Raw genomic sequence first — 17766 nt, 5'->3', positions numbered from 1 at the left:
GTATTTCCGCTTTACGTACATCCCAGTGGAGAGCGTGCACTGTGATAGGTCTCCTCCTTTGACAAAAACAGCTTGTGTCCAATAGGATGTTAGGGAAGAAGAAAAAAGAGCAGACCTGAAAGTAACGAGTACTTTTCCACCTTCCTAGAAATTTACTCGAGTAAAAGTAAAAATATTTGTCCTGGAAATGTATTCAAGTAAGAGTAATAAGTACCAAAGAAATCTAATACTCAAGTAAAGTACAAATCCTCTGGATATGTACTTAAGTACAGTACTCAAGTAAATTTACTCCGTTACTGTCCACCACTGCTTGTGTAGAACCAACTTCCTTTTGTGAAGTAAGCGAACATCACCTGTATCTGCCAAAATTATTTCTAAATTTATCCACGTGCAAAAGACCCCATAATTGTGTATGATTCAACAATGTCACCACAACCTGCTGGGACATTGTTGCCACACCACTTGTCATCGGGTGCTCATTTTCCAAATAAAGCTTGAGATGAGTTTTTAAATTCAGTCACGGTGCCTTGATGTCTGTAAACACGGCAACATGCCCTGTATTCCTGAACGAGTTTCCACAAATATGACCGGATGTTTCAGAACCACTTCACCGGCTTGGGAATAATTGCAGCCCATTCCTCTTTATAGAAATTAAATGAGAACCATGTACATTTCCAGAAACTGCTCACATTAGGACTTTCCACAAATATTCTTTGATAGCAAAGTGGTCAGGACATCACGCTGGCGATTCCAAAACATGAGACAAGGAAGTGTTACTTCCACATCCAGGGTCACCTTGTTAAACATGTTTTCTGGTTTTGGAAATAAAAGAAGAAATGAGGCAAATTTACATTTCTGAAATACAGTAGCCTCATCCAGAGCTACATTCAGCAGATGATTCAACTGTTCTTCTTGAACATACACAATGCAATCCAGTCTGCCTGCTCGCACGTTAAAACTGGAATGTAAACGTGGCAACATGGTAGAGAGTCAAAAAAAAAAAAAAAAAAAATTCCCTCTATGAAGAACCCATCAAAACTAAAGTTACAAAACCATTGTTCAAATAGGTCTATGATGCTAGACACAGTCCTAGTAACAAATAAGGACAATAAACGATAAACTTTTTGCCAGTAATTTTTATTTTAAGATATTTTGTAGAACAGGTGAACCAATGATTTAAAAAAAAATAAAAATAAAAAAAAAAAAAAGGCCTTGAATGTTCTACATGCTACACCTTCACCTAATTTATCATGCTTGCCTGGGGAGGAGAAAAAAAAAGTACAAAAGAAAAAAAAAAAAAACAATTAAAAGTGACGTACATTACACTCACCGTGACTTTACTTTTGTTGTACCTTTCTGTTGCCTCCATGCACAGTTTTCCACATTAAAAAAAAATTAAGACTTTGAGGCGCCTCTTTAAACCATACAGGATTTTTTTTTTCACTAATGACAGAATGCGCCAGTACATAATAAAAATAAAAAAACAATGTCATAGAAGAATATTGATGGAAATGGAAAGCCTACACTTCTTTTAGAACAGAACACATGAATTTGCATTCTACCTTAAAAAAAAACAGAGGAACACTTGCACACTCTTTTGGTGCCGAAATGAAAAAGGAAGTATATGTCCAACTCCTCAATCTTCAATAATCACATTGAAATAACACATTTCCATAAAATAAATAGCGCACATCTGCTAGAAATAAATAATGATTACTGAAACACCTCACTATGTTAAATGCTAAAGTGAGACAGATTTCATATATGCGACCACTTCATTTCACGGTATGAGGATGGTCACGTGTGTAAAGCACTAGTGCGGCTTTATGAGTGTCTCTCACGGCTGTTACCTTGAGGTAGATAACACATTTACATTAACGCCTACGATAATGGTTGCTGCTGGCATCATGTGTCAAATTTGCAGTATGAAAGGGTTCTTAGGAAGCTTTATTTGGGGAAAATGATAGTTTAGAAAAAAAAAAAAAAAGATAGTTAGCAAAAAGAAAAAAAAAGGGAGGGGGGGGTCACCCACCCTGCTCCCCCCCACACACACGTTTAACCCGTCGCAGGAAGGGCCGTTTTAAAGCACTTAAAAAGCCCATGTTAGAGGTTAGAGTAATGTCACACCCCAAAAAGCCAAGCTTCATCTTTTCAATCACCTCCCACAGTTCATCTTTCTTCAAGGTTTTTCTTTTCCACCCTTCTCTTATCTACAGTACTTGTGTATGCGGTTGACATGCCAGTTTACAAATGAGGGCATAGACATTAACTCACAAAGGCCCGGTGATAAAGGCTCAAAGTGATGGCCAAACTCATTAAATAATAAAATCACCCCTCTCAACTCCAAGAAAAAACAATAATGATGATAACTATAATAAAAAAAAGGTATGAAATGATTCAAGTACGATAACATACCATATTAAAAAAATAAAATAAAAACAAAACTGTCTAGATTTTGCACTGTGAGGAAGGATATATACATGGTCATTAATTAAGATGCTTAAGGATGCTGCTGTAAGTTTTGGGGGCTATTTGTGGGGAGCATTTGACAGCACAAGGGGTCAGGGATGCCTGGATGGATTTTAGAGGCAAGTCATCAGGGCTGTCAAAGCCTGGCAGGGCCAGAGAATCCAGTTGCATATTCAGCACGATCTCTGTGTTGTCAAGGAAGCCGTCATCCAACTCTTTCACCACGGAGTGCTCCGTCTCCGAACTGACAACAGTCTCCGCCACCCCCTCTTCCTTCCGGCTGAACAAGTGGTCCAGGTAGCTGGTGTAAGTGCTCTCCTTCTGGAAGTGGTCCTCTTTGCGAATGGCCCAGCACGCCTCATCTATTAAACAGCCAGTCTCCCCGACTCCCTCTCCGGATCCCAAGTTCTCCCAGGGACAAGCGGGCCAGACGCACTCCCCGGCAACAACTCCCAAGCCTCCTGTACCTAACTGGGCCAGGTTTACCAGGCACTTCTCCTCTTTTTCCTGGCTGATGGTCTTTGACATAGAGCTTGAGCGAGGAGCCTCAAGTTGGGAAACGGAAAAGTTGAGCTCGTTCAGAAGACCCACCTCACTGAGCAGGGTCACCTCCGGACAGGGCTCTGGCTGCAGGCTCAGTTTGATGGTGCTGGCGATGAACGAGTCAAAGTCAAAGCCTTGGTTCTGCTGGCTCTGTGGCCTCTCTGTCTGGTGTTTCTCCTGTGCGTTGTCCTTCTCCAAACCCTGGGTCTTCTCTGCTTCCTTTAGTGCAATCTGGGCCTTTACAAGCCCATTCTTCTCGCACTTGCTCTTGGCCTTGCGATCCGCCTTCTCCTTGCTTTGCTGCTCCTTCCAGTTGGAGAGGTCGATGATGAGCTTGGGTTCGTAGTAGTGGTTGACTTCACTGTCCCTCCAGATGAGGTTGTCCAGGTAGGAGGGGGACACAGCCTTATAGTTACAGGTGTGGCTGCACTGCAAGTCACAGTATTTGTTCTCGTGATGGTCATCCTGCCAAGATCGCTCTGATGGAAACAAAGCTGAGTAGTCAAAAGACGGCTCATCCAGGAACTTCTCTCGATCGCCATCAGCATATTTGCGTGGATCAACCTGGATATAAGAAAAAAACAACACAATTTTAGAATCAGACAACTAAAAATGCATCTCTGAAGTCATCTTCAGCTAAGCTGAAAATCCAAATTAATTTGCCAAATGGTTTAACAGTAGAAGGCAAATATTTACATACCTGGACCTCCTCCTCATCTGTGACATCAGAGACGGCCCTTGGGTCGACCTGAACTTCATCTGGGTCGTGTGTGCTGTGCAAGCGCCAGTCAGCCTCCGAGAACTGACTCTCATGATACCTGATGACATGAGAGGGAGACACTTTAGCAAACAGAACTAACAAAAATGACAAACAAAAATGATTTAAAAAAAAAAAATCACAAGCTATTACTTTGGAATCAAATCATTAAAAAAGGAAACAGTCCTTTCCTTTAAGGTGTGATTTGTATATCCATATAATTACAGTGTTGTTTGCACGCAGCACAGCTAACCATTATTTGCCAAAGCCTAGCATATACAACTACATCTCAGAGAGTAGTTAAATATGTGTGCCAACACACCTGTCCCAAGTATGACTGTGGCTCTGGTCCATGAGCAGGATATCATCTACTTCATCCTCAATATGAAAGGGGTGCAGAGAGACAGGCTCGTCCAGGGGGAAGGAGTAGTCAGCCATATAGGGGTGGGCCAGGGCCTCCTCTGCAGTCAGACGATCCATGGGATTAAAGGTGAGGATCTTCTCCAGAAAATCCAGAGCTTCAGAGGAGGAAAATGTATATTTTTAAATAGGAAACAAGACATGACACACTTGGGATTTGACCCTGACCCCGTCTTCCGTCTGTGTTCAGAGCATTTCATGAGTCTGAGTACTTCCATTGCATCATATAGTGCTCACCCTGTGGACTGATGTCAGGCAGCAGCTTGGCCAACGGTGTCTGGGGCTTTGACATGTCGTTTCGGATGAAGACAGGGATAACGCTGTGGAGCTCTTGTCGGTCTTCCTCTCGCAGTACGGGGATGGACTCGAGGATCAGCTGCATCTGTTCTAGTTCATGGGCTCCTGGAACACAAGACAGGAAAACATTGGGGCTTTTTTCAGGAAAAAAAAAAAAAGGGTACACAACACAAATGACCTACTTTGAGCATGGTTAAGTATGGAATATCATGGGAGCAGATTGTATTTGCCTTGTGTTCAGTTCAAGCAGACATATTGTGCATCCATCTCCTGTCTTATCCAAACATGCATTAACTCACAAAATAAACATGTGCCCCAGACCAATGCCACACATTTACTTAGTCACACACACTCAACAAGTGCTTTAAAGGTAGCTTTCCTTTATGACTTTAGGTGCTGTTACAATGAGAAACATACGAACAGAGTCGAAGTTTACCTGCAAAGAGGGTTTTCCCTGTGAGCATCTCAGCAAACATACAGCCAGCGGCCCACATGTCGATGGCTTTAGTGTAGTTGTTTGGAGAGAGCAGCAGACGAGGAGATCTGTACCACTTTGTGACGAGACCTTCAGAGAGGTGGCCCTGTAATAGCATAACACAAGACATATTGGAGCCCTTGTTACAGAAACCCCCAGAGTACTGAACAATGTGACTCAAAACACATGTTTGATAAAAGCTAGCTTTTGTTCTTCAACTACCATTTATGAGTCATTTGGTCCACACTCGCAGATTATACAAGTCTGCTACAGCCTTCAGACAGAGATGTGGTGATCACTCTTTCATGGCCCTCCATGTTTGATATACAACACTGAAACTAACAGATATGGACCATCCCTGCTGTTCTGTGCTGGACTTGAGAAAACTTGGTGCCATCTCCTTCACAGACTGCTCTCATGAACAACAAAGCAATACCACAAAGAGCTCAGAGAGAGAGAGAGAGAGAGGGAGGGAGGTGGGGGAAACTGAAAAGGGGGAGATCAGACACGTGCAGGCCATGTCAGCAGTCTGAGAGAGCAGGATAATCCCCCACTACCACACCAGACACCAACCTGCCCTTCACTTTCAAACAGAGCCTGACTAGTTGCAGGACACTGAAAACAAAGAAAACTGACTAGTGTGTGTGTGTGTGTGTGTGTGTATTTATACTGGGGGAGGGGACGTGGTAAAATAACACCCTTGCTGCCCCCTCGTCCACACATGCAATGGCAGTTTGTGGCGAGACCAAAATGGTCAACTCAACACAGTAAGGATCCTGTTTCTGCCCTAACTTAGCTGCGAATGCTTGTTGTCACACTATCCCAAGGTGCATCTCTCCTCTGCAAAGCCATAAATTGAAGGAACTATAAATTAAGCATATACATAACTCCTTTCTCCAAGTATCCACCTAATCTTTTCGTCTGAGAGCAGCTTGTAAAAGAGATCAGGCAGAATTAGAACGTAGTATCGTACAGACACAGAGCAGAGATGCCAAGCAACTATTCTGGGAAACTGTGGTCATGAGAGAGACAAAATGCAACCAGTTGAGCAAGGGGTGATGTAAATTAGGTTAGCACAAGAGAGTTTCGTCATTACACAAGGGCAGACAATGCGTGATGAAGAAAGTTTGTCTAGTAGCAAAATGCATCAAGGGCTCCAGGTGAAAATTCCAACTCAGCTCTTCTACTCATTTCTAAGTAGGCCACCTATCATGAATAGAGACTCCTGTTCATTAAAGCTTTAACCATCCTCTCAAAACCGGCAACTACAGTTGGTGAATAACTCAACCACCTGATCTACACCAGAACAGGCTGACATTTAATGACTCATAATAGGCTCACTCAGAGTGTCACACGGCATTATTCTTAACTTCCTGAAGCTAGTCTGACCAGATGTCACTCAAAGAAGTTGCTATACAGTCAAAAAGGTCAGTCATTTCCAGAAATGGCTCAAAACTCAATTCATTTCCTTGCCAACAAATGTAATTAAGCCACCTCCACAAGAGACAGTTCACTGTTAAAACAGTACTTTTGAGAAGAAAGGCAGAGGCAACGTCACTACAGTCCCATGACATCTTGAACATATGGGCTTACTTAATAGACAAACCATTTATTTGAATCTGGATTGTTGATGATTTCTATATTTCAGGCTAGTTTTAACCATTTAAGACTATGACTAAGATACTTATACTGCAAGATCTGTTTGGATATGTGAAAACAAGTGAAATACTCAAACTGCTTTCAAGCTGCCTCACAAGTGTTTTTCTTCTCGGATGCCCTGCAGTCTGGCGACAGACAGGCCTGTCGCTCGCATAATAAGTGGGTCAAATGTATTAAGAGTGTTTTTACACTTGGGGCTTGGAGTTGCAGAAACATTACATTGCAGCAAAGATCGATCCAAAACCTCCTAATAAGAGGAACATTCTCCAGGAGCTCAAATTACTGACTTTTACACCAAACCACATGCTAGCACATGTTCTGGATAATAAAGGGCTCCACAGATTAAATCCAACTTCAATCTCGGATTACTGGTCTTCATTTCAAAAAGATGAACACCATGGCCATGATAAGTGATTTGTTTATTTTTAAAACAATTTGTCACACCAATGGTAAGCTACACTGAATCTCACCTATAAAGAATATGTCTCGACAGTGATCTGAAATTATACAACTAGGCTAGAGAACACAAATGTGTTATCTTGTAGAAAAATGCAGCATTAATTAAAAGCACATTTCATAAGAAGAACCAGCACTGCTGTTAGTGGTTTTCTAGCCACTTGAAGCTGTCTCCTGTAGAAGGGCAGGCCACAACTGGGAACAAACACAAGCTTTACATTGGCTTCAACTGAGCCCCCACCATGCTATAACAAGACAAAGGGCTGGCTGGGAAAAGGAGGGGATTCTGGGTTGGAGAAGCTGGATAAGTGCACGTGAATTCTTGTAATTCTTGAGTCGGAGTCAACCTTAAAAGATCATACACACAAATGGCTCTCGTCCTACAAAGCAGTGATAGCACAAAAAAAGAGGTAATTGTTGATTTGTAGCCGTCACAAAAGCATAAATCAACATCTAGTAATTTCTTTTTGCAACACAAAAATTAGTTTAAAAAATAAAAACCATGGAGGAAAGTGACTAAAAAAAAAGAAGGCTCAAGTGTGTAACTGATGCATAAATGTAAACACATAACTGAAACTATGCCAGAAACTGAGGTTCAGTGGAAAAGACTGCTTTATTTAGAGACTCTATTCAAATAACATGCACTCAGTCACCCAGCTGCCGTCTCATTCTGCAGTACGGGGTGGCTGCTAAAGCACACTTGCCCCAAGTGATTCTAAAGTCCAGTCGGCACTGAAAACATTTTCTTTAACCCCTTCTTTTAATGGCTGCACATTTACTGGACACCTCGGTCGATGTAGATGTAATTGTTTCAATAAAAAAAAAACAAGTCTGATTTTATGCAAGGTCCAAAGCAAATAAAAACAGATGGCAATTAGTAGTAACCCCTGTGGTAATGACAAAAGAGAGGAAAAAAATAAATATTCAAGACTATTTTTCAGAAAGGAGGTGAGGTTAAAACAAAATATATGATTACATCTGTCACACAAATATCAGCAGCAGTAGTCTGTTGCAGTTCTACTGCTGACAATACTCAAACAAGAGAGCTGACCCCTGACAAGCAACTTTTTAATACCCACTTGTTTGCACCTTTCTCCACCAGGAAAAAAACTGCTTATTCAAACGGAAAAAACACCCACATGGCAAGCCCAGCTACAAGAGTAGCTGGTTACAATCAGTGGATCGTGTGGGAAATTCTCACTTCTCAGCATCTATGAGTCTGTACTTTCCTTTTCATAGTGATATATTGTTTCCACCAAAACTAAGACTGACAAAAATACAGAAGTCGGAGCTCAAAGTGCGACTAAACTTGTAGTCATCGTGGTGGTATGTCTGAACTAAGATGTAGTAAACAAGTGCATACAAGTCTGGTTCAGTGTTGTATGATGCACCAGGGTCCTAGCCGTGTATAAGTCTATACCAGCCGGAGGGATCACATCACGTGAGCCCACTTCAGACCCTTCGATGACTAATCTAAGACACGTGTAAGCATCTGACTGCCTCCAAGCTTCAAAAGGATTCAGCAACTACAGAGAGAAGGACAAAGGGGAGGACGGGACTGAAGCCGAGACTTCCTCGGATCAGACCACCATATGGTCATGGACTGGAATTTCCTCATCTCTTTATTAGGTGACAACAGCACAAAAGAGCAACGCAGGCCCTCCACCTGGCATCAATTAACCTTGATGAGCTAAACTCTCTCATTCAAAGGAAGAAAGCAACATACTTCACTGGCGCAATTACACTGCTTTACAGAAGAAAGCAAAAGGTTTTGTCTTTGCATGTGGTGTCAGCATCTAGCTTTCACCACTCAAGTATACAGGACAGTAGAGGTTAACAACACTGTGTTCTGTGTGGAGTTTGCATGTTCTCCCCGTGCTTTGAGAGTCCAAAAACATGCATGCATGTTCAGCTGTTCAATGGCAAGGCGCTTTAGATAAAAGCATCTGCTAATATGTGATGTAAAAAGAAAGTAAAGCAAAATCTTAGACATGAAACAACCTTCAAGAAATGGAACCAAGAGACAACAGGCCCTCGGATATAAATAAACCGTTACAGATCAAATATAGCATGCCCATAAAGGATCTGCTGCAGCCTCAAGTCGTGAATGTAAGCACTCTCTAGTAGATAAAGGCTAAAACTGGACTGTGGATATTGTTACATGAAATATTACATGAACATATTCTGTCCACCCCAAAGGAATATATTTAATCTTTATCCACATTAAACCGCTTTACAATAAACCCTATATGTAATGGAAATAGTTGTCAGGGTTCCGCTGTCCAGCTTTACTTCTTCTGAGAAAGGAAACAGAGGCGTTACCTCATTGAACCACATCCTGCCTTGTTTACTTCCTGTTGTGAAAAACTGCGTCACCCAGGGGAGCACCACTTTACTGGGCAACAAACATCTTGTTTCACAACATCGAGTACCCATCTCCGAGCACGAAATATAGAATATATATGGGCTAAACAGTACCGCAACCTCTTGGAGAAACCCTATAAAAGTCCCTCTTAATGCTCTACAAACACTAAAACAGCTGCAGCAGCTGCTCAGGTAATAGTCATACCTTGTGAGAGTAGTGGGGATCCATGATGCGGGCCAGGCCAAAGTCTCCGATCTTCAGTACCAGATCTTCTGTGTTGACAAACAGGTTGGCAGGCTTGAGATCACGATGCAGTACGTTGGCAGAGTGGATGTACTTGAGGCCCCGTAGGAGCTGGTACATGAAGAGCCTGGCATGGCCCTCAGAGAGAGCCCCCCTCTCCAGCACCTGAGACAAGTCAGTCTCCATGTATTCTTGTACGATGTAGACCGAGTTGACCTCAGTCAACGACACCACATCCTCCGTTAGCCTGCGACCGCTGGGACCCAGCGTCTCAAACACCTAGTGACACAGAACAAAAGGATGAGAACTGAAAACAAGTCATTCAAAGTTACTTCATTCTGTTTCAAATCCAGATAATTCTGTTTTACTTTAGACTTCTCTTCATACCTTGACAATGTTGTCATGGTCAAGTCGCCTGATAATCTTGATTTCCCGAAGGGCATGCTTCACACTCTGGGGATCGGTCAAGATGATTTTCTTCACCGCAACATGCTTGTCACAGTCGGTGTCGACTGCTGAGAACACCAGGCCGTTTCCTCCATAGCCCAGAGGCTTCAAGTCCATATAGCGAGAACCCAAGTCGAAACCATGGATGTTCATTAGTGACTCAAACTTCTCTGCCATGATGATTCCTTTCCTTTGTTTTGCCTTTATGCCAAGCCTCTACTATTTCCCACACTTATTCTCTGACTCCGTTAAAAGCCCAGCTGTAACACAGAGGAATTTATCTGATAATTTCCTCTCTGCTTCAGAGGCCAAGCTACCTAACCCCTGTAGAGACAACTACCAAGTCCCCCTGGCTAGCCGCCACTGTCAGATGCAGGGGACTAATTTGTAATCAACTTTTCTTTCCATGTTGAATACAGAGGAATTTTCTTTTTTTTCAAAGAGGAATTATTCCCTCAATATGGTGATATGTCTGACCAAACAAATATTAAATTAGTGTTTGTAGACTGCAATGGAATGGACTTTGAGATAAATTTAAAGAAAGAAAAAAATGAGGAAAATGGAGCACTGAGACTATGTTAAACTATAAAAGCATGTAGTTGCATCCTCACAGTGCAGATACATTCAGTGTATAACTGGTCCTGAGCAGCTTCATATGAAATGTGCCTATATGCACACTTTTTTTTCTTCTTCTTTTTAAACCTTTATTAATGTTTATCTGTCTATATATATTTTTTTTTCTATAATTTTTTGAATTATTGTTTTTTTTCCTATCATATAACCGGATGGCAAAATTAAAATGAGTCTGGCCTTTAAGTCTTCAAAGGAATCTGTCACCCTCAATGATCAGGTGGCTCAAGTTCGCCACAGTCGCAATCAAAACTATCCTCCATTTTACTTGGATATAACCTGAAAGACAAGAGAAAAACAAAAAAAAGGGGTAAGACAAACGGGTACAGAGTGTAAATCAGACATGAATAAACCCGCTGGGCAAATACAGGTTGTTTTCCTGTGCCAGTCCCGCAGGACTTTGGTCCAGCTGAGAGGAACCGGGGGCTTCACCTTATTTGGCGGATTAATCCGCGTCACAGAAACTAGCCCCGCCCCTAATCGGTTTAAGCCTAAATTATGGTTCCGCGTTAAATCGACGCAGAGCCTACGGCGTAGAGTGCGCGTCGCCGCGTATCCTACGCCGTAGGCTCTGCGTTGGTGTAACGCGGGACCATAAATCAGCCTTTAGTCGCTCGTTAGTCCGGTTTCTGGGTATCGATACATTTCCCAGAAATACAAGAGTCTTGACAAAAACAATACAATAAACAGGCAACGAGAGACACCATGTGTTAATGACGAATATGTATGTTTTCCCCCTGGGATCATAACGCCTGTTTTAGCCGCATCTTACCAGGTCCTTTTGTGGCTGGCGGAAAAATAATGGTAAAGGCTACAAAAGAGACCTCCGTCGACTTGGTTTAATCTCATCCTAAAAGCACGACCAACCAACACCACTGATGTATATAAGAATGTATAGAGAAAACATTCATCTCAAGACGGCGTTATTTAAAAACACACCGGGCGCAGCGTTAGAAAGAAATCCGCTAATACCGGGAACAAAGGAGTCGTTGTTGGCGGAGGCTTTTGACTACGTGGTGCGGCTCCGCCATCCGCGCTCGCTCGAAACCGCTCAAAACGACGGCAAATCCGTGATGAAATCACACAGAATGCCGGTAGCAGTGACAATAATCGGTGTATTACACAGTACTCACAGTCCTTATTCGTCGCATTAATTCGGTTATGTGTTAGATCAAACCAGGACGAGGTTTGAGTGCGCTCCGCTCCTCCAGCTCTGCGGATCTGCTGCAATCGCCATTTCGGTTGGCTATGAAAGACGGTGGTGACGTCATGGGGACACATTCACGGGTTGTCGGAAAGTTACCCATTAGGGGGGAGAGAGCACTTTGGGGTGGTATGAGGAGGTGGTTTCCTTCAGGTTATTTATTTATTTATTTTTGTACCTATCATAAGTAAGTTAGTGTCTTAATTTGTGTTGAACATTGTATTACTATTAAATAATTTCATTTAGAATATTTTAATTCAGAATAAATGAATCAAATATGCTGTAACAATGCACCTCTCAATAATCTATCGCATCTACTTGCATCTAGCTGCACCTCTCACTTAAAAAAAAAAATGTTATTAAGAGCTATCATTACCATGTCTACCTCAGTACCTTTCACTTTTTTAATTGTATATATGTTAATAAGTGCCACATTGTTTATTTACTGTACATTTGTTATTTACTGTTGCTACTTTTAAATCTGGGTACAGTGAGCGAAATAACCGGAATCAAATTCCTTGTCGGGCAATGATCAAACTTGGCCAATAAAGCTGATTCTGATTCTGATGATTCGAATCCGGATTTGCCTCCCACTATCAGGTATGATATTTCAGGTAGATGACGAATTAAATATTTAAATGAGGTATTTATAATGCTTATTTTATTCTGGATGATAAAGTTATTTTAAGTAACTTTTAAAAATTATATTTCATGGTCCAACACACATTATACACCTGTTCTGCATTAAATTGTTCTCATAATACATTTTTTTGTCTTTCTCTAAATACAATTTTCTGTTGTGTGAAAAAGCTAGCCAAACGGATCCAACTAATATGCAAATAATACATTGTTGCTGCAAATATTTTAATTAAAAGTAACAATATCCAAATGGGAATAAAGTTTTAAAAAATGAAAAAAAAAATGTGATATTAGTAAATATTTCTTGACTTCATCTTGGGCTCATCTATCAAATGAATAACTGTGACGGAGCTCTTTGTGGATGCTGGTGCTTCCAGCTGCATTTGAAAGCAGCAGCAGGAGTCATTCAAAACTGTCTGGAGCTGGAAATCACGCGACAGCGGTAGATTCAAAGTCTAACTTAATGATTGCAGGTTTGTGGAGGAAATAACTGCACAGTACAAATCACAGCAGCAGCTGTCGGTTAACGTTGCTTTATCTCAATTTTAATGGCTAAAATAAAAGTTTAGTCATGGCTGTATCAGGGAAAAGAAAAATAAAGAATAGCATGGATAGTCTTAGTATGATTACAGATAAGGGTGTTTGGTGAGAAGTTAGATTTCTATCATATGATATAGGGCTATTTTTGAAGATAAAATTAGAACATAATATGTTTAAACAGGTAAAAACCCTTCTGCATCCATCCTTTTTTATTACCAAGTCTATGTTACAGAAATGCTGCAGCGCAGCTTGCTTTCAGCGCTAGATTTGAACATTTTCGTAACATTAAATAATATAAGTCAAGTGCAGAAAATGACGGGCTCTTTAGGCCTCCCAAAGATGGAGTCTGACCAGAGACTCTTCTATTTCCTTATACATGCATGCGGTTTTTGTATAATGCAATAAAAGTTGTTTATCCCTCGTTGGCATTTTAGTGGCTTTCTTCGGCACACCGCAGACTATAAGTTATTTTTTATTTGTTTTTGCCTTTGTTAGGCATCATTGTTGTTTTCAGATGCTGCACGCAGCCTGTTAAAGGCTGATTTATGGTTCCGCGTTACACCAACGCAGGGCCTACGCCGTAAGGTGCGCGTCGCCACGTAACCATACGGCGTAGACTCTGCGTCGATTTAACGCAGAACCATAATTCAGGCTTTAGCCTCGTCAGTGAGGAACAATCTCTCAGCCTGGTCACTCACTGCAAGCCTGCGGATTTTAAAAGTTCATCCGGCATAGAGATATGCGCAGGGGGTTCTTCCTTAGCAGTCCACTCTCACACCACCTCTTCAGGACGCTCATGCATGCCGAGGAAAGGCTACACCTCTCAGTATCCACATCCCACACTGAGTGCGGCTGTTGCTCTGCAGCGCCTGCATGGTCCAGACTCCTGCTGTGGATGCTGTGAATGGACCACCGCTGCACGGGGAGGCGGCCAGCATCACATCCGCAGGCAGACCATGTGAGAACCCATGTGCCCGAGAATGCAGATGCTTCTCACAGGCCGGGGTGGGCTCTGCGATGAAGAACTGGACTGCATGCGGACTGAACGTGATGCGACAGGGGCGAGCATCTCTGTCTTGGTCACGGTTAGGAGGAGAAAAACGATACAGCCCATTTTTCACGTCAGTTTTTACCTGGCAGTGAGTGATGTATAATTATATCTTGTCCTATCTTTGGAACACTTATAGTCTAATGAAACAATATCTCATTAAAGTGTATTTTTTAAAGAGGAAAAGGAGGTGGCAGAAATACAGAACCTACGTTTTTACAATAGTCCACAGTTTAATGTCAAATGTTGAATCAACATTGAACTTTTTTTTTTTTAATCCAATTTAAATTTGTGCACCTGAGAAAATGTTGCTGAAACTTGACATCACAGATCAACATTTGTTTTCCATCTTTGACTTGTAGGTGTAAGGTCAACAGCAGCTTAATTGTCATTGTTCTGATAGCATCTTATATGTTTTCTGATGACAGTTTTTCAACTCATATCCTCCCGTTGAGAAGTAAATTTGGCCACTTTCATTGACCAACATCATGGTCACAATCCCACCAAAATCAAAAACCAAGAGAGACTTTTTGAAACTGCCTTTCATTTGAATTAATGCAGTTTGAGATCTGGCTCACTTTCACAGGATTTACTGAGTTACAGATTAAGATTCTGATTGGTAAGATAAGGTGCTTGCTCTTTACCCTGCATGCTGTATCCAATATTGGAAGCTAAAGACTCACACAATATATTTCAAATGAGATAATGGCCTTTCCTTTTGATCTTTTTGGTATGACATTAAGAAGAAGAACAAAAATTCTTACTTTGAGCTTTAACAATGTGTCCCTGTCAGTCTGTACTATCTTGTTACATCACAAGACACGCAGTTGACATTAACTGTCAGCCCAGCACAAACCAAGGCAGATCTAATTTTAAAACTCACAGTTATGATCTATGACCCAAAACAAACCCAGTCAGGAGTCTTGTTTGAAGGGCAGAAACTATTTCATATGTGATAAATTACTTAATAGTCATGCCATGTGTTGCTGACCACAGATGGACTCTTTCACAAACACGTGCATACACATGCTTCCACCATCAGAAAGAGTCCCCTCAATTATCACTGCTCTCCAGATATCTCCTTCACTACTGCCTTTTCCCACCTGTGCTGTTTTTATTTCTCACTTGTTCCTGATTAAAACAAAAAATACCCTCAGTATATTTTCTATTCGTGTCTGCTTTTTGAAAACCCCTGATTACTTACCGAGGCCGAAATTCTTCCAATACAACCGGGGAAACATGGTTAAAAGATGTCAATAGTCCATCCAAGAGAATAATTCCTGTATCCAAAAAAAGTTAGTCCAAAAGGACAGGTTGGGCGCTTCAGTGCAGTCCAGTGTGAGTATGTGGATGTATTGTCAGAGCCTTGACGGTGTGTTATCCTACTCCATGTGGCTTGTTATGAGGTGGAGCTCCATGGAAAGTTAATATAGGCCAGACCAGGGAGGGAGGAGACTGCTGTGTATGGTTTGGCCCGTCAGTGTGTCAGACCCACTTGATTTCCTCGCCACCACCTCTCCCTGAATCCCTCTCACACCCCACTTTTTCTCTCTTTTCCCTTGATTTTAAAAACTCTTTGATTAGTTTTTGCTTCAGACCAGTGTTGTTGGAGAAAAAAAGACAATATCCTGTAAATGCTTTATGGTGTTCCTACTTGCTGAGATTTTCGTAAATTTAGTTTTGTGGTTTTGAATGTTATACTTTTTTGGGTTAGAAAAACAAAACCCACTCAAATCATGTTTCTTTCTTAATAAATGTATTAGATTTTACGTTTCACCTTATAGCACATACTGTTTGATGTTTGCTATATTTTCTCATGCTCTTGCTAGTCATCAGATTGTTGTTTTTCACAGAACAGAAACTGGAATACGTCTGCACAAAATGACATTTTAATGTGTTTGTCCTCTGAAGGGGCATCTTCGTGCTTTACTGCTCGCTTTAATGGGCAGTGTCAGCAGGGGGTTCATGAAGTTGTGGATTTAGAAATGCCAGGGAACAGCACTTGTCTGTTTTTCCCCTTTTGCTGCCCCACAAGTTTGACTTTTCTTCCCTGAAATCAATGTCTGCTCCCTCACATTTACGATATCTCACAGGGTCGGCTGTCCTCTGCCTGAGAGACCGGCCCTTCTGGCAGGAGTCATCAGTCTTGATGTGCTTGTCATGCGCCAGGACCTGGCATCTCAACCCACTGATAGATTTGGAGCAGGATAAGGGGGCGTGTGCATTTGTTTGGTATTTAAACCAGACATGCAGCAGGGTCTTGACACGCTGTGTTATCAAAATATTACGGATGTGTGAGGACATTAGGGCAAGATGTGGGTTTGGTCTCGTTTGATTAATGAATCTTTTTTACTGGCTGCTTTTTATTAATGAAAGATCAGGACTGATGATTTGTGAAGCATACTGTATAAATGTGTCTGTTTGTACAGACTTGCTGCTCCAAGAGGCTAAACTCACGCCTTTAAATGCGATTAATTAATTAATCATTGATTACCCTGCATGAGTACAGCTAAAGATCCTGACATAAGACAGCTTACTGAATTAACGAGAACTTCTTCCAGATCAGCAGTCGGAATGGCTTATAATGATCTCTGATGCTTTCCCCACAGTATTCAGCATTATATAACACTCCGTCTCCCTGGCCCGAAAGCCAAGGTGCAGAACGGATCAAAACAGAGAGGGAATTTTTGCACCCCGGTGAATGACCACTTGACACATAAAGCAAGTATCCATACACACCCTGCTCACATTAGACACCACACAACTCAGGTATTTAACAGCGTTGTGAAAGAAGCCTGCAGAGAAAGAGTGTTGAAACACTTTCCCTGCTGTGAATGGGTGTTCAGTGCAGGGGGCAAACATGTTTATGTAATGAGATCCTTCTGTCTGTGTAGGTGATAACTCTCAGGACTATCTTGAAATGATTAGATTGTTTCTGTTTTCTCCAATTCGTGCATGTTCAGTTCACTTCCCAACTGAGCAGAAATGTCAGTGAAAGGCTTGTCTCCTTACATATTAACTGAGGGGGGACAGGATGTCTCACCCCAGTGCTTTCTATTCCTGGGTGTTTTTTTCCTCCTGTGTCAGCTCCAACAATGTCAACGCACCACTGCTCGAAAGTAAGGGAATATCTGTGTAAAATAGAGGCAGAAATGTGGACACACATGACAGCTATGTGCAGATGGCTTCTCATTATAAGCTGTTTGAAGGATTCACACGGGGCCGTGCCGATGGGTTGTGACAGTGTGATTATGCAATGCACGGTACTGCCACCGCTGACCAGGACATAGCCAGTTGACTTTTTTATTATGTACTTTGCTCCAGATCTGGGATGAGACCAGCATCTTTGGTGAGTGTGTAACAGGTTTATAAATGATACAATGCGCGTTTATGCAACCATATGCAATATGCAATATCCAATTTACAAGAGCATTAAAACCACTGATTGGTTAAGTTAGTTACATTACTTTTAATGTTGAAATGCAATGTGAGGAAACCCTGCATCCAACATAATTAAATTTTTTTGAAAATCTCCCATATCCTCCCCTACAGTAACATTGGTGAGGACCAAGAC

At 41.6% G+C, this 17766-nt stretch overlaps 1 protein-coding gene across 2 annotated transcripts; it reads right to left on the bottom strand.

Moving 5' to 3' along the window:
• Positions 1–1118: 1118 nt before the first annotated feature.
• Positions 1119–15574, bottom strand: mapk6 (mitogen-activated protein kinase 6). Of its 2 annotated transcripts, none has more exons than XM_061740318.1 (8): positions 15397–15574; positions 10072–11040; positions 9646–9963; positions 4923–5067; positions 4427–4591; positions 4092–4287; positions 3713–3830; positions 1119–3576 (listed from the first exon to the last, which is right to left on the bottom strand). In XM_061740318.1, exons 2-8 carry the CDS (start codon positions 10306–10308, stop codon positions 2488–2490), a joined length of 2268 nt encoding a protein of 755 aa, XP_061596302.1. In that variant the 5' UTR covers positions 10309–11040; positions 15397–15574; the 3' UTR covers positions 1119–2487. The 2 variants fall into 2 exon arrangements, with proteins under 2 accessions (XP_061596302.1, XP_061596310.1); XM_061740326.1 differs by lacking the exon at positions 15397–15574 and adding an exon at positions 11895–12005.
• Between the last annotated feature and the right edge of the window lie 2192 nt (positions 15575–17766).

This window comes from Cololabis saira, chromosome 2 (assembly GCF_033807715.1).
Source record: "Cololabis saira isolate AMF1-May2022 chromosome 2, fColSai1.1, whole genome shotgun sequence".
Classification (NCBI taxonomy): domain Eukaryota; kingdom Metazoa; phylum Chordata; class Actinopteri; order Beloniformes; family Belonidae; genus Cololabis; species Cololabis saira.
This window is presented reverse-complemented; position numbering and strand designations above follow the sequence as displayed.